This window comes from Aptenodytes patagonicus, chromosome 7 (assembly GCF_965638725.1).
Source record: "Aptenodytes patagonicus chromosome 7, bAptPat1.pri.cur, whole genome shotgun sequence".
Classification (NCBI taxonomy): Eukaryota; Metazoa; Chordata; class Aves; order Sphenisciformes; family Spheniscidae; genus Aptenodytes; species Aptenodytes patagonicus.
The window spans coordinates 46,768,855-46,790,550 of record NC_134955.1 but is presented as its reverse complement, the minus strand read 5'-3'; the positions used below and the strand labels follow the sequence as shown (position 1 = coordinate 46,790,550).

Here is a 21,696-nt window from a genome sequence, read left to right as displayed (position 1 = left end):
TGGGGGATAAATTGGTCGGTCATAAATGTAACTCACCTGAAAATGTACCATGACAAAACAGCCACATTAGGAAGGGACTGTAGTCAGTTATATATTTGCTCTTCGATGGTTGACTTCACACTTTGATTTTAGAAAATGAGGCTACCTTAACACGAATGAGCCGCTTTCTCTGATATTTGCCCCAGAAAATAAGGCATTACTGAATGTTTTAAACGTGCTAGAAGGCTGGGTATGTATCATTGGTATGAGGAATGTTCTGCACTGGGAGATTTGTCGTGCTGTGCATGTTTCATCAGGAATTTTGTGCTACAACATTACAACATTTCATATCTTCAGATTCTAGGAATCTAGGTTTCTTAAAGCTTGTGAAATAATAGCTATTTCTGCCTTAAGTGCTGCAGTGGAAAGAATGTTTTTGTTGTCCAAATACACTTTGACATATTGCAGAAAGAGCTAAATATTTATTTTGTTAAGGTTAAGCTTCCAAATAATTCAATTGTCCAAGTAAGGAAAGGTTTGTGAACCAATTAGAAAAATAAAGATGTACTGAAATGTGCAACAAGTGACCATAAATCCAATTTCAAACAATAAACCGGAGCTTAAAGTAAAGTAATGGACTGAATATTTGAGCACAGTTGACCTTCACTTAAAAGATGCACGCTCTGCTAAGGAAAACTGTGGCTCCCTAAAATGCCATTTAAATGAAGGGCAAAGGTCTAGTGTTGGGAGGGTTTTTTTGTGAGGGTTCTCTTTATTTCCCTCCAAGCAAGGAGGTCACTCCATCACTGTACAGTTGGGCTTAGTTTCTCTTCCTTCATATGGCGGGCTCCGTCGTATTGTCTCGGTAAATACAAGCAGGAGGACGTGAAAGCGTGGAGCTGTTCTTTGAAATGCTCTGGCCGTGGCGTGGCCTGTCTTGATCTCCACATGAACATCCAGGCATTAAGTTCGCTGGTTTAAGCCTCTTAAGACTGAAGTTTGTACCGACTCCTGACTACTGCTTGTTATTAAAGACATGTTTTGCCCAACGAGAGAGGACCGGTGATGTTCAAGACATAAAAGTGAAACAAGGGTGTAATTTCTTTTTTTAACTCAAGCTAATAAAAGAGCTTTTCTACTTTCTAGCAACGTTACTGCGCACTTCTTTCTCCCCACCTTTCCTTACGTCTCAACACACCCAAGCAAGTTCCTTCTCCCACTCGTGCTCATTCTCCCCGGCAGTGCCGCTCCCTGCGGTCCCTGCGGCAGGGCCAGCGCCGCCAGCCCGGGGAGGCAGGCTGAGAAGCGGGGAAAGCCGGTGGTGTGGCGCCAGGGGAAGCAGCGGTCCAAAGCTTGTTGGTGGGTTATTAACGTTGTTTTCCTGAAGAGTAAAATAAAGCAAGAGGAAAAAAAGAAAAAGTAGATCTGAGCATATGCTGGAGAGAAAAAAATAATCCTCCGAGTATCTTTAACAGTGATCGTAATTTTATTTGCTGTCAAAACCACTTGCATACCTCTGCCACTATTGTATTTGCAGGATGCTGATCCAAAGAAGGGAGACATCTGATAAAACTAAATTTTCTTGGCTGAAGAAGACGAGAGGGAAATTACTCAGAAATTTAAAAAAATCATAATTAAGCAGCAAGCGCATCTCCCAGAGAAGGACCTGGGAGGCGCCCAGCTGTGCGCAAGGCTCCAGGAAACTCAGACTGCTTGTCCGCCCTCAGTACGCTCCTCTGCATTGGAGCACGGTTTGATTTTTTTAACATTTTTCATGTCTTCAAAGGATGAAATTGTTATTAACCATTACCGTTCATTATTAAGGCATTAATTTCATTAATCACTTATTTAATGATGAAATAGCCCACTCGAAGGGACAAGCTTGGGTACCTCAGTCCAGCAGAGCTGCACCGCGGGGGGGAAGCGGTCAGGAGGACACCGCCCCCCCCCCCATTTACGCGGGATCCCCGGGACCGCGCTCCCACCCGCGCGGCGGCGCCCCACCCCGCGTCCCCCCGCGCCCGCCGGGCGCCTCGCGCAGCCCCGCCCCGGCCCCGGCCCCGCCCCCGCCGTGACGCAGGCGGCGGCGTTGGTCACGTGTGGCGGAGGCGGAGGCCCGGCCTGCCGCACCCGGAGCCGCCGCCATGCCGCTGCCGCTGCCCGGCCGCCCCCGCCTCGGGCAGGCCTCGCTCCTGGCGCTGCTGTTGCTGCTGCTGGTGGGCCCGGCGCGGCCCATCTCCTTCCAGCTGCCGGGCAAGGCGCGGAAGTGCCTGCGGGAGGAGATCCACCGCGACACGCTGGTCACGGGCGAGTACGAGATCGGCGCCCCGCCGGGCTCCTCCACCGGACCCTCCGCCAACCTCAAGGTGCGGCCGCCGCGGCGGCGCCCCGGCAGGCGCGGGGAGGGGGGGGGGCGGGGAGTGGGGGTAGGCCGGGGCGGGCGGCGTGGCCCCGCCTCCCCGGCCGTGCGAGGGCGGGGCGTGGGGATGGGTGACGTTTTCCACGCGTGACACCGACCCACGCGTGACACCGACCCACGCGTGAGTTTACAGCGGGCCTGGCCTCCTGCCTGTGGCGCACTGGGGGAGGGATGGGGCAGGACTCTCCCTGTGCTAGGGGCCGCCAGCTTGCCCAGGGGCTTTGCCATCTGGGTATTGGGTAGCAAGGGAGCGGGGCGGGATTTTGGCTGGAGCCAAATACAAGCTTTTTCCCCCCAAAGATCTCGTCGCAGCGGCGCGGCCCGGCCCGCCGGCCGCCGTATAATCCGCACGCCGAAGGCCTTCAGCGTGCGGATTATACGGCGGCCGGCGGGCCGGGCCGCTGCGATAAGGCCGTCCTAAGGCTGCTGACACAGTGTAAGGAGGAAAGAGTTACGGTGACGTGGCTTTCCGAGGGCTCCCTCCCTGCGTACGGCCTGGCACGGCGGGATGGAGCGGCAGGCCGCAGGGAAAGGGCAAGGTCGGGGCTTAGAAAAACCAGGTTTTGGTACACAAAATGGCCATTCCCATCTTACTGTGTCATGGCTCGCGTGGATTTTAAGGAAGCAGGTGTTTCCTACGGGGAAGAAAAGGATCCTAAAGGATCTTTAGGGGGTATAGGAGAAGGGTCAGCAGAATATACGTGACTAATACACCTATGTGACAAGCAGCTATTAAAACTTCAGCAGCTTCACTTTAATTCTGTCCACACCCCGCCTTCCCCAGGCTTTCTTCAAATTTCCCAACTAGCTGAGTAAGGTCTGTTGCTACGCAGTCAGTTCGTGACACGTCTCTGTCTGTCTTTTATTTCTGTCTAAGCTCCCAAAGGCTTTGAAAGTAAGCACGCAAACAAACAGACAGGATGGTCTGCTCGAGAGTCTCTGAACTCAGTGTTATCGAGTGAGGATTTGAGATCTCCCGAAATGAAGTTGCCCTTCCAGCATCTGCCTACAGATGCCCGAAGGCCTTGGGTTATTGGCTGTTGTGCTTGGTTATGGCTAGAGAAGGCTGTTTCTGGAGTTTTGCTTTTTTAAAAATCTTGTTTTGCAGTTCTTACATCATTTGTAAGAGGAGACTTGTCTGTGTATAGGCAGGGCCAAACAGCTTTAGTGCTTTAAAATGTTGCTGTAGTATTTGCCTGGTAAGGTGCATGTATTTCAGATGGAATGCCATGTCCCCATCTGTCTCTTTCTGCTTGGTGATCAAGCCTCCTGGTTCTCTGGTTGCCCACTCTTAGGTCAACTGACCCCACAGTCTCTTCCAAAACTCACTTTTATGACAGAGGACTTGTCTAGGGAGGTGATGAAGCAATGAATCCCACACTTGGGTCTTAGTCTGGCTTTGTTGCTGAAGCTGGTATCCAGGTAGGACTGCTCATGGAAGTTCTATTTTATTCTAACTGCAAAATAAAAATAAATAAATAAAAAAAAAAGTCCTGTACTCGTTTGAAAAGCTACAAAGGAGAAATAATAGTTCATGCAATTCTTGCTTTCCTTCTTATTGTTCAGGTATGCTGTGACATCCCAACGTGCTGGGCCTATTGTAAGATGGCTAGATGCATACTTTCTCTTTGTGTCTGTGTAGGAAAGGTTAGTTCAGGACATCATGTCTGCAGGTGGTCTCTCTCCTTCTGCACTGGATGGTTTGCTTCGGTCCCCTGGGTCAGGCCACCGAATGTGGGAGGTTGGTAGTTAATCCTGGCCGGGCTCAGTTTGGTTCCTGCGGGTGAGCTAAGTTTTGTGTGTGTGATAACCCCAGCACTAACAGTGGCACCCTCTGTTTTGGAGGAATCCGTGGGCTGTGCCAGCTGGCTGCTGAGGGGCGGCGTCTGGGCGGCCGAGGTCTCGCTTAGGCCCAGCCACGTGCCTCTGCCCCATTGTCGAGGCTGGCGGTTTGGGGAACTGTCGGGCTGTTTGTCAAGGGCGAACAATGCCCTGTCTGTAGGGGATTGCGTTACCGTAAATAACGTTAGAATAGCATGAAAAATCCCTTTCAGGTCAACTCCCCCACAAGCGTTCTGGCTGGGCTATTAGCAGCTTCTCCTGCCCCCGCATGCCCGGCTGAATGGGCAGTGTATTTGGCTGATTTGGGTAATGCTATTCAGTTTTGATGAAAGCGGATAGCAGAGCTTTTACTGTCCAGAATCCTGTTCATGAGCAGGCTATTGCTAGAGCTGCAAAGGGCAAAAATGGATCAAACCGCGTAATATGTTCTAGCTAAAGGTTAGCTCCGGTGTCTGCAAAGCCCTAAGGGAGTAGTGCTCAAAATAATAGGGATATTTGAGAGCTTTCTTTACTGTGTTCTTGTCACCACTTAGTGAGATGGAGAACCTGGTGTGCAGTTTATATGATATCATCCTGATGAGGCTAGTGTCTTGGTTAATCAGGACCACTCCGTTGAATAGCGTGCACCGTATGGTGGCCAAAACGCATGCCTTTACACCGTGTCTGCGTGGTCAGATGCAGACAGCCCGGCACTCCAGTGGGGCCTGCTGACTTGAGCTGGGTGCTCCAGACAGGAGGTGGCTTGTGTTGGTGCCTTGTGGCAGGGGGGTGGCAACGCAGCTGCCTGTGCCTGACTGCACAGGCGTGCTTTCATCTGCTCGCCACTTGAATACAGGTAGAGCTCCGAGCAGGAACTGCAGCACGGGAGAGCGGTGCTCCTCACTGTTCTTGGACACTGACAAATACCATATGGTACAGGGGAAGCTACAACAAATCCCGTAACAGACAATTACGGGATAATCTGTATGTAGAGGAAGCTTGTTCCTAAAGTCTTGCCTGCTATAGTTTATACCCTGAGGCATGAGGGTGTATATACTTTACTATTTTTCCTGCCTAATGCAGCAACTCTCACTATACATGTGAAGGTCCACACCTGTTCTGAGTCCAGCAGGCTGCCGGCATCAGTGGTATCCTGTGTCAGGCAGTTAATCAGGTGTCCTAATAGGAAGAAAGAGTGTTTCCTTAGAATAGTTTTGGGTACATAGCCCTTTTGTACAGCCTTTGTACAGGGAAATGAGGCTGTTCTTCTGTTGTAAGATGGAGTAAAGGACAATGTCTGACTTACCTTCTCCATACCACAAATTATTTTGTGTACTTCTGTCTTACATACCTTTAAAATTATTCCCAAGCTTTTTAGTTGCTTCACCTCTAAGACTTTCAAAGAACCCTAGTAACTTTAGCACCCATGCTTTTTCAGACATACCTGTTGAAGGATAGAGTTGAGGGAAACTGGGAGGCATTCCAGTGGAACACACACTGTTGATTTTCATGCAGTATTGTTTTTTTCACCCCTCTCCATGGTCAGAATATTTCAACTGGATGGAGCCTTTAATTGAGCACAATGATTCTCAAGTCTGCGTCATGAAATGTGTGTCCTTTTTTTTTTTACTCTTTGTTGAAGCATTTTTGTAGACCTTGTACAGTTTTTGCCTATTCTTAGTAATTTCACAGACTTAGCGCAAAGCAGTCATTATTCTGTCTGTGTAGTCTGAATTGTCCTCTGAAGTGCCCACTTCTATGGATCTTGGCACCCAAACCTTGTATAACTCAGGGCCACATCGATGGTTCATTTCTAGAGGAATAGATGTGCCGTTCTCCATTTCATCTTCTGGGGAATGAGTCTTTTTTGTCCCATAAGGCTTCTCCGTATCTCTGTTACTATGGGAATTTATGAATTTTGGTTGCAAAAAGAAGATGATGAATAACGGTTTGGTTCAGCTAGAGTTCCTAAATGTAGTCTCTGTTCAGAGGTTATAGGAGGAAGAGGAATTGGTGTGGTTTTGGGGTGGGTTGCTTGGTTGGTTGATTGTTTTTTGGTGGGGTTCTTTTTTTGTTTAATCTAAGAGTCAATAATTACCTTAGAGGTACTCTGACTTTGTCAGCTCCTGGAGTGGGGAAGAGGAAGAGAGGAATTGATATAGATGTGAGGAAGGGGGGAAACTGTTGAAAGGAGAATGCAGCAGCTCCAAAGGGGTGCTACAAGAACTCTTCCTGCGTAGCACAGGCAGTGTGAGCCCGTTGCAGCGAGGCACGGCGTTCCTCACCCTCATTGTCTCTTTTACAGATAACTGACTCAGCTGGGCACATCCTGTATGCCAAGGAGGATGCCACTAAGGGCAAGTTTGCCTTCACCACTGAAGACTATGATATGTTTGAGGCCTGTTTTGAGAGCAAGCTTCCTGTGGGTAAGTGAAGTGAAAGTTCTGTTGGCTGCTTCTAGCTTCCGAGCAAGTTCATGTAGCTGTGTGAATTAGGGGTACGGGTAAAGTGATCCTGAGTGTGGTCCGCAGAACACTGACTTCTAAAGCTGATCTTCAGGAGGTTGTGGGCAGTCTCACTGCAGAATATCTACTGTCAGTGTTACATTTGAAGTTAAGTAATCCTCTGTGGCTGTCGTGTAGAGCACTTGGGTTTCCTCTGAAAGGGGAATCGTGTTCCTCCCGCAGAGGTCACCACAGTTGCAATGAGTGGCAGTACTGGGGAGCAAACCATACCTCTTTTGCCCCTTTTTATGCTTCTCCCCATCTTGCAGTTGAGCCAGGACAGAGCAGGATGCCATCATTTCCAGAACCCTGTCTTTCTCCTCAGCTGACCATCTCTCCCCATTTGGTGGAACGTGATGTCTCCACTGTGTACTTGGCAGCAATCCTGCATTAGGTTAGCAACCGTTTTCTGGGGTTGGGATGTGTGTGTGTATAGAGAATGTGGCCTTGGTTTGCACCCGCAACTGCTCTCTAAGTGGTCAATAAAGGGAAGGGGAAATGAGCGGGACGTCAGCCTTGCATTTGTGCTGCAGGGATGGTTGCCTAACGAGTGCTGAGGCTCGTTTCCTGTGAGTGTGACGCATGTGCTGCTTTGAGTGTCTGGGCTCAACTTCAGGACAAATGTGCTGAAAACAGCCAATACGTGGGCTCCAGTCTTGTTTGTGGTGGTGTGAGCGCATGCAAGTTCGTAGGTGCTCACATCTTTTTATGGTTGCTGTCAGAGTTCTGCTCCCTGGACCTGATTGTTCTTAGGTCTTATCCTAAAAGATCCCAGAGCATTTCACAGAGCAGTCACTAGCAGCATTCCTCATATCTGTTGAAAGGCAGCCTCTGTTTTGCTGTTATGCTCCACGTATAAGATGCAAATAGTTTGCAAGTTGAAGAGAACTTTCCAGAAAGAGAAGGCTATCTTCTTTGCTGGGATTGGGAAGGATCTGGCTTGTAACACCTCTTCTGTAGTATTTTACAGATAAGACAGTGACCCCAAATGCTCAGGATTTTGCTTTTATTTCACTCCAAAGGTAGGGCTTCCAAATGCTCCTTAACACATCAAGACATGCAGGCACTAGTGACTCATCTGGGAGTCACTCATGTAATTTAATGTCCAACACCTGGGTATTTGGGAAGTCTCCAGATAGTCCCACAAATCCTTTCATAGCTTCCATGTGATCACACACTGAAGTGGGAAAGGCTTCTTTCTTTAGTTGTGTCTAGACTTTTATTTCAGTGCTTGTGACCAGAGGTTTCTTGCCTAGACTGAGCCCCTTATAGCTCTTTTGATTGTAGCAAATGTTTATTCCCTGGCTCCCTTGTATTGTTGCAAGTTTGTTTTAAAGCTTTTAGTACTGATGAGGATAAAATATTTCTAAATAGGAGATTCTACCTGATGACCAGTGGGGCATTGAGGTGCCAAAATCTAGAGCTGTTCAATTGAGCAGCTGGATCCTCTTCTGGAGGCCTTCTCTTTAGGGGCCTCCAAGCTGCCAGTTTCTTTTTGGACCCAGGTGCCCCAAATTCCTTGCTAAAGAGAAATGCTGCATGGTATTTCCAGATTTCCCATGCCTGTGCTGGAAAGTGAGGAAGTGTTAAAGTAAGGGAGGTGGCACTGTGAGGCTTGATCATCTGCAGGACTTGGTTAAGGTACTGTGAAAGAAATAACCACGTCACAAAGAAGTGCGTTGTTTCCTCTATAAGGTCAGCATGGGAATGGGGGAACTGACCAAGTGCTGTTTTATCCCCATGTTTCTCTTAAAGGTTGTTTGTTTTTTTTTTCCCCCGCAGTCTCATCAAGTAAGTGGTCAGGACTTGTAGTGCAGCAGCCAAGGAAGATGTTGATGGAGTACTGGGAAAGAAATACTGTTGGTAGAGGAAGCCCAGAGCCGTTGGGACCTGACGGGTCTAAGCAACTGGGGTTTCTCAATCCTTAACCACAGAAATGAGGAAGAGGAAGTGAGAAGGAGATCCTATTTAGAAGGTCCACCTTATCAGAGTGGAGGAGTTCTTAGGGTGCTTCTTGGAGCTGTGGGTGTTTGCATGACAGGCTTTTTTCCCTCTTCCAAGGTGGAAGGGTCCCGTCTTCCTGACTAGTGCTCTGTTCCCAGGCACACTTACTCTCGCACCGTATGCTAATCTCTGAGATGAACAGCCTGGCCTGCACTACATGCTCCCCTCTAGGGCTCTTCCTGCGTGCTAATCTTTACCTCTTTGCTCCTTCTGTAATCCTTCTCTTCCTGAACTTTAAGAGTGTTATGGCTCATTTTTTCTGGAATTCCTGCAGGAAAATTTTGCAACATCCAGTTCAACCATCCTGTTTTTCCACTGACTTTGCAAATTAGGAGCTCCCCTAATCTCCCAGGAAACAGTTCTGTGCTCATGTGAGATGACCTCTTGAAGACCACCTGGGAGATGTAGGTATCAGTTTAGTTCAAGGTCTCTGAGACTTAACTGTTTTTCTCTTCGCTGCTGATCCAATCTGCTCAGCAAGCCCTGGCTGCAGGAGGAGCTGGGAGTTACTGAGGATCTAATGAGCATGAAGGGAGCTGCCTAGTACCTTGGACTCTGGGAACTTGTAGAAGAGCAGGTTGAGTTTTTCCAGGCCAGTCCCTGATAACGTTAGCCTCTTGCAGAATGTCTGCTTTCCATCCCTTTGCACCCAGCAGCTCTAAGATTTCTGCTTTCCTACTGCCTCTTGGCAGCTCTCCCTTCCAGCCTGACAAATAAATCCTTCCAGTTCTGTTCTGTTCACGGGCCTTTTCATCTTTCTCATCTCTTCCTGGAAGCGCCAGCTCTCCACCCAAGTTGCTGTAATTTAAACAACGTTAAAAAAGCCTCTCACTGTGTGCTTTGAATTTTCTTCTGCAGCTACTGTTGGCTGTCCTACCTGCCAGTCTCCCAGCATGCTGGTATATGTATGGCATAAGCGATCAAAACTTGTGGTTGGAGAAAGGAGCACTGGGTGGTTGTATACAGCCTGTTTGTAAAACAGCAGTGCTGGGATTTTAGTTTGTTTTTACAGTAACTGGTCTTCTATAAGAAAACCAGAAATTCCATCCTAATCCTAATTTATCCATTGGGCTCTTACATAGCTGGGTTTGAATTTTGAGCTTCTGTATCCCTCAGGAAATTGAAGAAACAGTTTGTAGTTGATACGGACCATCTTGTCAGTAGGTTATTCCATGTTCTGCTAACAGTAGAAGGTGGAGGTAATTCTACTCTGGTGTTGAAGAGCTGTTCAGTGGGTAGAGAGAAAATTTGAGGATGTTGTATTGAAGATCTGGAGTACCCTCCTAGCTCCGACTGGAGTGACCCAGTGTAACCTTTACATTGAATTTGTTTGTGGACTGAGGGAACATCCACCTGGCAGCCTCCTAAGGCAAAGTGTGAGTATTGGATATGCTCCTGGATAAAGACTCTGAAATTCATAGTATAAGTGAATTCAGACCTTGTGTTTTGCTGGCAGCCAGCTGAGGACAACTGTATGCCCCAATGTGCTGGGATTTGGGCATGTGTTATGTACAGACATTTTCTTGGTGGGTGGTATAGTGGAATATGATACTCAGGTCAGCTGATGTGCTGCATTCTTCAGGGTATCTTACATGCCTATCCTATATATTTTTTTTTTTCCCCTCTTGTGAATATTCTCAGATGTGACAGTTTGTAGCAGTTAAAAGAAGCTATTAGCCATAAGTGTCCCTAGCTTGGGGGCTATAGCCTTAAAAGATACCTAGTGTGCTGTTGACTGCAGCCTTATCCTACTTGTGTGGCTCCAGCTGGCAGTTCTCTGAAGTGGTGTTTTCCTGGCTTCAGAAGCCTCTTGCCATCTTGGGGTTTGCATTAGCAGTGTGGGTCTCGGACATCTGAACTGTTCTTTCCCTGAAAAAATATGTTAGTAAAGGGATTGCCTTCATTTCTGCAGATAGTGCAGCATGCAAGGATCAGTAGTACCCATATGCCATATTCCTCAATTAGAGCAGTTTACCTTCTGCTCCTTTGAATGTAAAATCATATACAACCCCAGTAACCTTGACAAATTGCCGGTGCACTTCCTGCTAGGAGGAACTTGGGCTTCCCAGTTGAATATTTGTCCCTCTGGTGACTTGTCTTTCACCAGGCTGTCTTATAGCAGCTGGTATTCATCTTCTAATCCTCTGCAGTTTTTACAGTGATTTGCATCCTACACACACTTAGCGCTTTTAGTTACAGCTTGTTCTCATTATCTTTGGGAGGCTCTCCTTCAGCCAGGATTTATTGTAAAGTCTCTGTATTTTTAGGCTGGACTGTGCTGCCTCCGCAGTTAGCTGCAGACATGGAGGGAGGGGAGGGATTTTGTGAGTTCTTCCTCAGTGGTGGGGAGAGCTGGTGATTTCCTGGCAGGCTGAACGTTTCACACAATGAATCCTTTCATTATGCTTCCAGGAACAGGGAGGATGCCGGACCAGCTCGTGATTCTGGATATGAAGCATGGAGTTGAAGCAAAGAACTACGAGGAGGTATGTCCCCTGGCTGCCTGCACTGCAGGCTCCCCTTTCCCGGCACTCACGTGATGCCATTTGTAGATCTGGGGCTCATGATGGGAAGCTATTTTCCCAGCGGTGATGAAAGCCTGTCTGCAACCTACAATTCCAGTGAAGCCGCGTGTGTTAAGGGAGCAAAAAAAAGACAAACATCAACTAAAATTAATTCTGTACTCTGGGAACTGGAGCCTAATGTGTGAATTTCTTTGCTGGGACAGCATGACCCGGCTTCTGGGCATAGGTATTAGAGGCAACGAGACTGAAATGTGAAGTTTCTCTAGCCCCAGCAGTGGAGGGCATTTTAGGTTAATATCAGATCCTCCTAAAGGTCAAGTTGCATTGTTACTGTTCTTGCCTTCCTGACTGTAAGATGTACTGGCTCAACAGCCCTGAAATGGCACTTGTGCATTTGTAAGAACCAGCAGTGTATCAATGTAAAGGTGTTTGGCAGAGTAGTAGCTGGTGTGAAATGGGTATTTGGTTTGAAGGCATGACATTGCGAACAGGCATAAAGCCTAAACGTTTCCATCTTAGGAGGACATAACTTTCTTAGACCCAAGAGCCAGCTGTGTGGAATAACAGTTGCTTTGTGGCTGGGACAGTCCTGACTGGTTGGATGCTGAATTTTGATGTCTGCTACTATGCTTTTGGCTCACTAGAATTTGGGGTCAGTCAGCCCCCAGCACAGAGCCTGTGCCTGAGAAAATGAAAGTTGTTGGTGAAGAAAGGTTCCTGCAAATGATTGCTGTGTCCACTGCGCACAGCAGTGTGGGAGATGCCTTAGGGAGGAGAGTGGGTAGCAGAGGAGGCTGTGTATGGTGCCAGTTAGAAAACGAACAAATTTCTGAGAGGAGCATGCTGGAGTTTTTATATCCTTTTGAGCTTTGGGCTAGCTGGTCCTGCATGGCTTAAGTCAGTCTAGAGCACATCCTACATGGAGAATAAAAAAGTGCTTGGGGTCAGAGAAGAGCAGAGCAATCATTGGGCCAGCTGTCTGGCAATCAGCTACTGAAGGATTACAAGATGTTGAAATCTTATGGGATGACCCCTGAGAGCGTAACTGGGAGTATTATGGTGACTACATTTACAGAATCTCTTTGAATACAGTCCTGCAGCGTACTCCAAGTTACATTACTGTAGTGCTACTTAGAAGCATTGTCCCTAGGCAGAGAGGTTCTCTTATGCCCATCTATCTAGGTATTCACTGGTTGTACTGATAAAACTGTCTTGGAATAAAAATAAGTATCCATTATGCTCGTCAATGTAGTTAGATCAAAGGAAAAGGTCCATGGACAAACACGGGATAAGAAGAATTTAGACTTGCAGTCCCACCTGATACCAAATGCAGATCTTGGCAGTGCTGGCAAGCATCCTGGACTTGCGAGGACCTCTCAAGGTAGTAGACTGTGTTGAGCCTTCTTGAGCAGTGTGTCTGTAAAGGACTCAAACTGGTTTACTGTTTGTATAGCTGCTACGGATGTTTAGCCACACTGCTTTGCAGTGTGTTTTCTTTTTTTTGTCCTCTCCCCAGGTTGCTGTAGTATTTGTGGGTTTTGACTTGACAGGTTGCTGTAAGGCCTCAGAGGGGAGGACTGTTGCTCAGGTTTCTCTCCTGGAATTGCTGCCTTTTTGAGCCTTTTGCTTGTGATGTTCATCTGTTGTAAGGTACCAGTGACCTGTCTTCCCCCAGTTGTTCTTGTTGAACTGCTGCAAGGAGACTTGATGCAGGGAGTTGAACAAGGCTCACTGATACTGTCCTGCTTGTGCATGGATATATGCAGTGAGAGGAGGGGTGATGTCCCAAGTCCAGCTTCATAAGCTTTCATAGATCCAGACATTCTTGGAGCAAAGCAAATGGGAGAATGAGCTGGGTTAGAAAACCAAACTGCGTGGCAGTGTCATACCTTAGTTCTCTGGGGTAGGGAGGAATAACTTTCTCCATTCAGTGAAGGTAGGGAAAAGTGAAAAGACTTTTCAGAGGTCACCAAGAGGGCTTGGCGATCTGGGTTCCTTTCCAGATCAGCTACTCCTTGGCTATAGTGTGTCTCTTTCTATGCTAGGAAGAAAGTTAGGCTTTGATGAATCTTTGTGTGGCCCCTGAGAAGTTCAGTGGAGTTGTTGTTTCAGTTGTTCTGGTGGTCCAGATGTTCCTTCTAGGATGATGGTGTTCCACCATCACAGATGCTTGGTGGGCTTTTTACAAAATCCCTTGGAGCAGCTGTGCATATTGGCTTCACTAAGGATGAAAGAGGTTCCAGGATGTGCGTCTCAGGGTACATGCAGGACTGAAAGTAGCTATCACATGTTTCTAGCTACACCTATTAAGAACAGCTGAAGGGATGCAGGATGGAGCAGACAAGCCTTGTTTTTTCTCAGTGGAACCTTTGTAGCCCTCTGTGAATGAGGAAAAGTGCCCTCTAGGAGGATAATGGAGCCGGTCAATGCAGGGTTAGCTTGTCAGTACAGATGCCTGAGACCTTGTGTGTGTTACAGACCTGCTGCTCTATCTGTGTCAGCAGAATCTGGGCCATGGGCACACTTATACTGGGGCCAGTTTTTCAGCAAATCTCTGCTGGCAGGTATGTGTCCAGGCCACAGGGTTTTGTCAGTACAACCTATTGGCTAGAAAGTGGGAGGGGTTTAACCTCCCATTTCCTACCCCTCCTCACAAATGTACTCTGAATTGACACTGCTGTGCTGGCAGAGCTGTAATATACAGCTCACCTCAGCATAAAAATCCTCAGATGACTGCTTGAGGGCCTGCTGCTTGCCAGGATACGTGTGTCATGGGAAGACCTTTCGGTGAAGTGGCTGATTAGCTAGCACTGGCCTGGTCACGAGCATCTTTTCAGATGGTCTCTGATGCCCAGGCAGCTGCCTCTGGAAGCAGTGTTTTGGGGATGCCTGCACCCTGGGTGCCCTGTTGCCTGCCTGTCAGCACCTGGACCACTGAGGGATGCTGTCCTGCGGCTTATGTCTGAGTAATCCTGTGTGGCGGTGAGACCGGTGGTGAGCTGCAGGTGCTCCATGTGTTTTCTGTAGTTTTCTATAGCGCATCTTTCTTCTGATGCATTATTCAGGGACAGGGCATCTGGCCTTCATGGTGGGGGCCTGTCACTCGTTGGTAATAGTGACAAATTCTACGCAAGAACCAGAGTTACCCAAACCCTACCCTGTAGCAGTGGCAGGAATTGCAGTTAGCTTCTTTTGAGTAATGTCCTTGTGTCACAAATTTTACATAATGTGTAGTCAGGTTACAGCCAGGACTGGGGCAGGGACACATGTTTACACACTCAACTTTAAATAGTTTCTGTTGTGGACTGTGCTTTCTAATTGAATTTCCTGTGGATTTTTCTTTTTGGATACAAGTCTGTGACTTGTAGGACTGTGGGTGGCATGTTCTGCACAAAAATGATGTCCTATAAAACCACCTTTTATAAGGGAAGTGTATTTTTCGTTCAAACTGGCTCAAAGGCAGCCGTTCCCGTAAGTATTCCAGCAGCGTCACCTAGTGGCTTGAGGCAGATGGAGCACTTTGTAGCTGCGCGGTCCCTACCAAGAGCGTACGCTGCCCTTCAGGTTATCAGTCTGAGTGATAAAAGCCCTGAGCTCTTGTGGGTGTGATCACTACTGCTGGGAATCAGGCTGCCTGTGCTTTCTGGGGCATGCGGCAACAGTTAGCAAAGTGAGTCTTGGTGCTAATATTTTGTGTGCCTATAGAACAATATCGTATGCGTATGTAAGTTAGTCATCTGTAGTTCAGTCTGTGACTTCTGTTCACTGGAGGTTTAGTCATGTGGCAAGTTCTTCTACCCACTCCTCAGAAGCCAACTGTGAATAAGCTAACATTAGGCCGAATAAGGAAGAAGTGTGCTTGTATGCATACTGTGCTCCTCCATTGTGTAGGAGGGGTAGTAGGAAAGTGTGTTTCAGAGAACAGGTGGGAGAAGAGATAGTGTTTTATGCAACGGTAGTTTCTGGTTCATAGAGGTGTTTCCCTAGGGAAAGGATGCCCCAGATCTGTAGTATGTGAGGAGGAGTGGTTCAAACTGGCAGTAAAAGTCCATGTGGGAGCTTTTGGTTTTGGCTCAGTGATTGCCTCGCTCTTCTGTTTTCTAGATTGCTAAAGTGGAGAAGCTGAAGCCTCTGGAAGTAGAATTGAGGCGCCTGGAAGATCTTTCAGAGTCCATTGTTAACGACTTTGCCTATATGAAGAAACGAGAAGAGGAGATGAGGGACACGAATGGTAAGAGACTGTGTGCTCCTTCAGAGGGATGGAGCTCTAAGACCCCTTACTTCTGCTGAATGTGTTATTAGGACAGCATTTGGAGATCAAGCAATTATAGTGGTCTCTGCCTGTTCTGTTCCTAGTAAGGGAAACCTGCTGGTATTTCTCTCCTTCTGAAGCAGTCACTGGGTCTTCTGTGTCCCATTTCTAGAAATCATTTCTTTCTGTCTCCATTCCCAATGTGAATTACTCTGTACCATTTAATGTTGCCTATTAACCACAGTTTCGCCTTGTTCCCTCTCATCCTTCTCGTTGTTCCCTCTGCTTTTATTCTCAAGTACTGCTGGTGCTTGGGTGCCCTTGCCTTCATGCTGTATGATATCTTGCCTCTGAAGTTTCATACGGGTGGGGAGAGAAAATCCTGGGAACTTTGCCCTCCTGAGGCACATCCTGTGATGTCAGACTCCCGTGCAATGGTTTGTTGTCTGTTTCAGAGTCGACAAACACCCGGGTTCTGTACTTCAGCATTTTCTCCATGTGCTGTCTCATTGGACTGGCCACCTGGCAGGTTTTCTACCTGCGTCGCTTCTTCAAGGCCAAGAAACTGATTGAGTAAAGGAGCAAGTCCTCCTCCCCCTGCCTCTCAGACCCAGCTGGACACCGCTGGGATCCAGCCATGGCCCCCTGGAGCCATCTCACAGATGATACCCACTGACTGGAGCTTTTCTGCAGATACTTGGACCCTAAAGGGGGAGGGGAGCCTAAACATTGGAGGCAACGGGGGACTTCTGAAATCTTGTTGGATGCTGAGGGTGGGGGAGGTTGTGATGGGTTTGGGGATTCCTGGGGCAGCGATTAAATAAAAAAAAGATGTTTCCATGACAGCTGCAGCAAGTTTTTGCGCTGTCTGTTCTCCTTTTATAATCTTGGCTTGATGATGTCTCCCATCTGCCTGTGACTGTAGTGTTACTCTGAGCCACTTGACCCTGCTGAGCTCTTTAGGTGCCATGCAGCTAGCACCGGGGCAGGGCAGGGGATTCCCTGTTCTGACCAGCTGGGATCTAAGCCTCAAGCAAATGGAGGTGAGTGCAAAGCAATAGGATTCATCATTCCAGCAGGGCCTGAGGATAGAGGGAGGTCCAAGGTTTGGTCCCTGTTGTGGACCTCTGTGTTTCTCCCTGTGGGAGCTGGTGTCTTTGTGCTGACAGGTCAGGGCACTTGGGCGTACGGTGGTTCAGCCTGGAGGAAGGGGAGCCTTGGAAGGAGGACTTGGGAACATGTTTGAGCTTGGAAAGGAGAAGTCTTCTTTGCTCAAATAAGCTGTCCAGCCTTGGGTCCCGCCCTTGCTCCACGTGTTTGTCTTGGATTTGCCTCTCTTGTTCTGAAATGATGCAGCAGCTTTCCTGAAAGCCTTGGTCAGGGACAGCCTTTTGTGCAGACAGGAGGCCTCAGTCAGATACAGTCACAGAGCAAATAGGAGCAGGTTATGCTAGGAAACTTGGTCTTACATTGAGCAGGAGACTTTTCTCATCTAACAGTGTAGCGTTTATTCGGCAGGCAGCTGGCTTAATATCACTTTCTAGACCCCAAAGCAAGGTGGGCTGCTGCTCATGTGAAGCACGAGGGCCTGTACCCTGCGTTGAGGTCTGAGGGTGCAAGGGTGCTTTGCAGATTGGCAGAGGAGTTGGAAGAATGTGGATGAACTCAAAAAAGCAGTACAGGGTAGGAATAGGCTAATTCTACATCTGGGGGGAGTCTGAACTGTGCCCTCAACAGAATTGTTCTCCTATGCAGTACTAGAGAGAGAGCAAGCAGCTTCTTGTCATTTCTCAGCCATCCAGATGTCATGATGTTAAATAAGCCAGGCTGGGAAAAAACAGGCAGGTTAACTTCTGGACTTACCTGCTGCAGTTTTTAGGCAGTGATTAAAATTCTTTCACCTTCTCTGCATTCCTTCAGAGCAAATGGTTCAGCAGCAGAGCATTCTGGTGTCATGTGCCTAGACACTTCTGGCTAGGGAAGGGGTTGTCATGGCCCTGGGCCTGGGCTACCATTTTGAAAAAAGCATGGTTTTATAATTTCTGACCTGAATCTGATCTACTGCTGGGAAGGAAACGGTTGTCCAGCATGAGGCAATAGGAAAGAGGATGAAAAGATGACCTCCTGTCATCTAAATACATTAGTACTTTGCCTCCCCTTTGCCATTGCCAAGTTCCTGGAGTTGTTAACTCCACTGGCAAGTGCTTCGATTGCTTTTAATTTGTTTCTTTTTTGATAAAGCCATATTAAGAACCCAAGTCTACTCCTCTGCCCTTGCATCCATTTTATCCTTGTACGTTTTTGAAAGCTGTTACAGTGCAGAACAGCAGTGATGCCACAGGACTGAATTACAGAAGTCATTTGAAGGTAGTTTTAGGTCCTACAGTTTGAAGCCTGTAGATCTGTTAAGGTTTTGCTTTTGTTTTTATATAACTTGAAAAGACAGTACAAGAAAGGGGCTTTTCCAGTCTTGTCTGTTTTGATATCCTCTCCCCGTCCTTATCTGAGTACAAAGATATCTTTATCTTAAAAATGGTGGCGAGGCCTTAAGTTCCCCAGGTGACTGTTACACTATCATCATTCTGGTGTTGCGTTTTGATCTTCACTGTACTGGTATGGTTACTGGGGAGCAGGTGTGGGGGGCTGGTGTGGATTTACCTGTAATGACTGGTTGGGGGATTTTTGTCAACTTTGTCAAATAAAATTTCTTTGGGGAAAAACAACCCACCTCAGTTGTCCGTGTGAGTCTTCTCCTCTTTGTGCACGTTCCTACTGACTGCTGTTCCCTGCAAGCTGACCTGTGGCAGGAAGCGGCAAGTACACAGACCCCCCGCAAGGCTTTGGGTTTCTCTAGCAACAGTTAATTTCTAAAGAATTTGAGAATTCCAGACTCGGGGAAAGGTACCGGCTGCATGGGCTTCTCTGCGGAGTGGGACCAGCACAGCAAGCAAGGTGTCTCTAATACAGGTTACCATTTGTTGCCTTTCTCTCCCCCCCCCCCCCCCCCCCCCCTTCCTAGTTATATCCCTCTGTGCGGAGGAATTTTGAGGCTGATAGTGAAACAGGGCTGGTGCTCTAGAGTACAAGATCCAGTTTTTCACTGTCAGCTCCCATGTAAAATGGAGTTTACTAAGACAAATGGAATTACTTTCTGTTTTGTGCTTTAGAGGAAATTTTAAATTGTTGCAAAGATGACTTGGTTCTATGTGAGTGGCAGATGCTTACTGAAGAGAGTGGTTAGGTATTTACCGAACTGTTGTCAGATCTCTGCTGAGCCTGCGAGCCTTTTGTCATGTAGTAGCCAAGTGAGGTATGCCACGTAACAGGACTGGGGGCACATAAGTGCTACATAACCAGTTAGTATTATCAGGAAGAATTTCAAGAAGAGAAATTCACAGATCTTTGGATAAGGATTAGCCTCTGCAAGTTCTTGCCTGGATGAATATTTGATTATGTGAAATCATACAGTTGTTCTCATGCGGTAGGTTGGCGGTGGGTCTGGGCTGTTTTACAGCACTGCAGATGCAGAGCTGGTGCCTTCGTTCCATTTTACTTCTGGGAAATGGGCTAAAGTTGAGCTGTTGCAGATCCTTGGGTCTGAGCCTATCTTTGTGTGTGACAGATGCATCACTGGTAAATCTATAATTGCCTGCAGCAAACGGCATCAGATGTTTCCAGCCTCTTCCACCCACTTGTCAATGTGACTAACGATTTAATTATCACACTACTTAACACAGCGCGTGAGCATTCCTAAGTAAGGTATATCTTCGCATTCCCCCTCCTCCTATACCAACGTAGGCTGCACCCTGTACAAAGCGCCTGCTGCAGCTGCTGTGTGCGTGCATGCGTGAGGGGATGAGCATTTTACACACTCTGCTTATTTCTTACAAGCTGCTCAGGTATGTGAGAAATAACCCAAGTGTGTAACACCTGCGTTGTCTCCTAACTGGCAGACCAGGGACTTTCGACTCAAACTAGTTTGGCAACTGGTTGGTGAGATCGTTAGGGGATTCCTGCCTGTGTATTTCATGGGGTCCTGCCGCAGAGGTTTGGGAAAGTAGCGTGGCCTCTCTTCACCCCTGCCAGTTCATGTGATGTATTTCTGTCTCTCTCATGTCTTTAGTTGTGTCCCTCTCCTGTACTTGTCTTTCAGATGCCTGAGATGGCCTTGCCCTTAGTGAACAAAGTCTCTGGGAAATGAACTTCCCATATGTTGAAGGTGGCTTGTTGGGAAGGAGAGAGCACAAACCTGAAATGGATACATCTTTCACAGGAGAAAAAAAGTTGGGTCTGGTGAAGACTGCAGGAGTTCAGCGTTGGTAGTTTTGTCCGCTGCCCCTTCTCCACCTGAAAAATTTGTTAGGCTTGTGCTTGTTCTGTTCTTCCTCCCCCAAACCACCGCTGGTGGTGGTGTGGTGGCTCTGGCAGGCCTGCCCTTCTCTGAGGAAGGGGGAAGGAGCAGAGGATTTAGAAAAACTGCCTGTTGGCATTTCTTGGACCTTTTTGTAAACCTGAAACAGGTGAGCCCAAGCTCTTGCTGCAGCACTAAAATACTTGGATTTGCTCTGCAGTGTTTGTAGGAAGCCTGTTTTGCTTAGCACTGGAAGTCTGTTGCACTGGCAGGAGCTAGGAGTTGCTGTTTCAGCTGCAGCTGAAGTGACTTAAACTTTCTGCAAAATGGCAGTAATTGATGCCTGATTTTACTCCTTCTGTTGCCAGAAGTCCATGTGGTTTATCACCTTAAACGAAATGCATTAGCTTCTGCACTTCCAGATTGCTGACACAGCCTGCCAGAAGACCTGTGATCTCTAGGTGTCTGTCCCAGTGATCTTTGCTATGAGGATCATTTGTTTAGCTCATGTTTGGAGAAAGCTGCTGTGTCCTGAAGGACCCATCTGACTTGTATTTCAGTTTTTGCAATAAAATGTACATGTTGAATAACTTCCTTTGGGGGCATGTTACTCAAAAAAGGCAATGACAGAACCATGCTCACATTGCTCAGTCTCATTTCTGCGGTTTCCTGTCACTTAATTTCCTTTCATAGCTGATATTCCTGAGGTACCGTTTCCCTGAGCTTTTAAATCGGTTGCATTATGTGATGTTTGCATAAGCTGCACCAGGAGGTTCTGCTGGAACTGTAATGAGATGAACTTGGTTTTTCTTGGTTATATGGGGGATGCTGTTCCTACAGCTGCCACACAGATGAGGCAGGCAGAGGGGAGGGCGTGCCTGTGTTTGCAGAGCTTTACCCTCTAGGGTTTTCTCACCCATACCAGCCGCTCTGTCTTTTATTTCCCCCGAATATACTTTGTTTGGATAATCTTCCCCCAGGTGTAAGATATTTGCTATACATATGTAACTGGAATCTCACGGTGGTGTCGTCCTAATTATAATTAACAAGATGCCTTGTCATTTCTTCCTTCTCAGTATGGGCTGCTCTTTCCTTGTGTTAGTAACATAATCAATGTACTGTCTTGACTCTGAGAACCATGAATGAGATCTTTGAACTGAGGCTGATACTTGCTATGATTTGGTTTAAATTACAGTGTTCCTACCCTTATCCAATTTCATCCTTCAGTAATGGTTTTGCAAGAGGCAGAATGGCACATTGCCTCTAGGTGGTGTGATTTCTTTAAATGCTTGAGTGAAAAATTCAGTGTAAAGTCGGGTGTATATTCTTCAGTCGTATTCCAGTAAACCTGAGTGGGCAGTGGCTGCTACTTCCCTTAGGAGCATCTTGCTGTGAGAATTACTGCCCTGCTTTTTAAAGCGTAGTAAAGGCAACGCTGTGGGGTGGCTAAACCTGATTGTAGCTACTACTGTGATCATTTTATGGAAGAATTTGTATGATACTGTAGATAATAATGGGCAAGATAACTTTACTTTTCAAATCGGAAAAATGAAGATTTACTTTTTCAATTAGTCTTCTGGTTTTCTACAACTGTTTGAGATTCCTTAATCCCATTTCAGTGAGATTTTGCCATCTAGATTTCTTTTTAAATTATTATTATTTGCCAGATGACATTTTGCCAGGTATTCCTGTTGCAGCGGAGGGAGTGAATGATCCTTAACAGAACATGTCTGAGCTTTTTTATGCGTTCCTGCAAGCTCCTTTATTCTAAAACTGACATGCTGTCTTTGCTGCTTGGAAAGACAACATCTTTGTATGGAATTAGTTACGATGCACAGCAA

General features: G+C 47.2%; 1 protein-coding gene and 1 long non-coding RNA gene across 2 annotated transcripts; one reads left to right on the top strand and one right to left on the bottom strand.

Annotated features, from left to right (window-relative positions):
* Positions 1 to 442: 442 nt before the first annotated feature.
* On the bottom strand, positions 443 to 2,174 carry LOC143163576 (uncharacterized). Its single transcript, XR_012995935.1, has 3 exons — positions 2,110 to 2,174; positions 1,494 to 1,565; positions 443 to 1,360 (listed from the first exon to the last, which is right to left on the bottom strand). It is a non-coding gene; the product is annotated as an uncharacterized LOC143163576 (long non-coding RNA).
* Positions 2,086 to 18,231, top strand: TMED10 (transmembrane p24 trafficking protein 10). Its single transcript, XM_076345127.1, has 5 exons — positions 2,086 to 2,345; positions 6,525 to 6,645; positions 11,140 to 11,213; positions 15,357 to 15,483; positions 15,960 to 18,231. Exons 1-5 carry the CDS (start codon positions 2,124 to 2,126, stop codon positions 16,079 to 16,081), a joined length of 666 nt encoding a protein of 221 aa, XP_076201242.1. The 5' UTR covers positions 2,086 to 2,123; the 3' UTR covers positions 16,082 to 18,231.
* Positions 18,232 to 21,696: the final 3,465 nt, after the last annotated feature.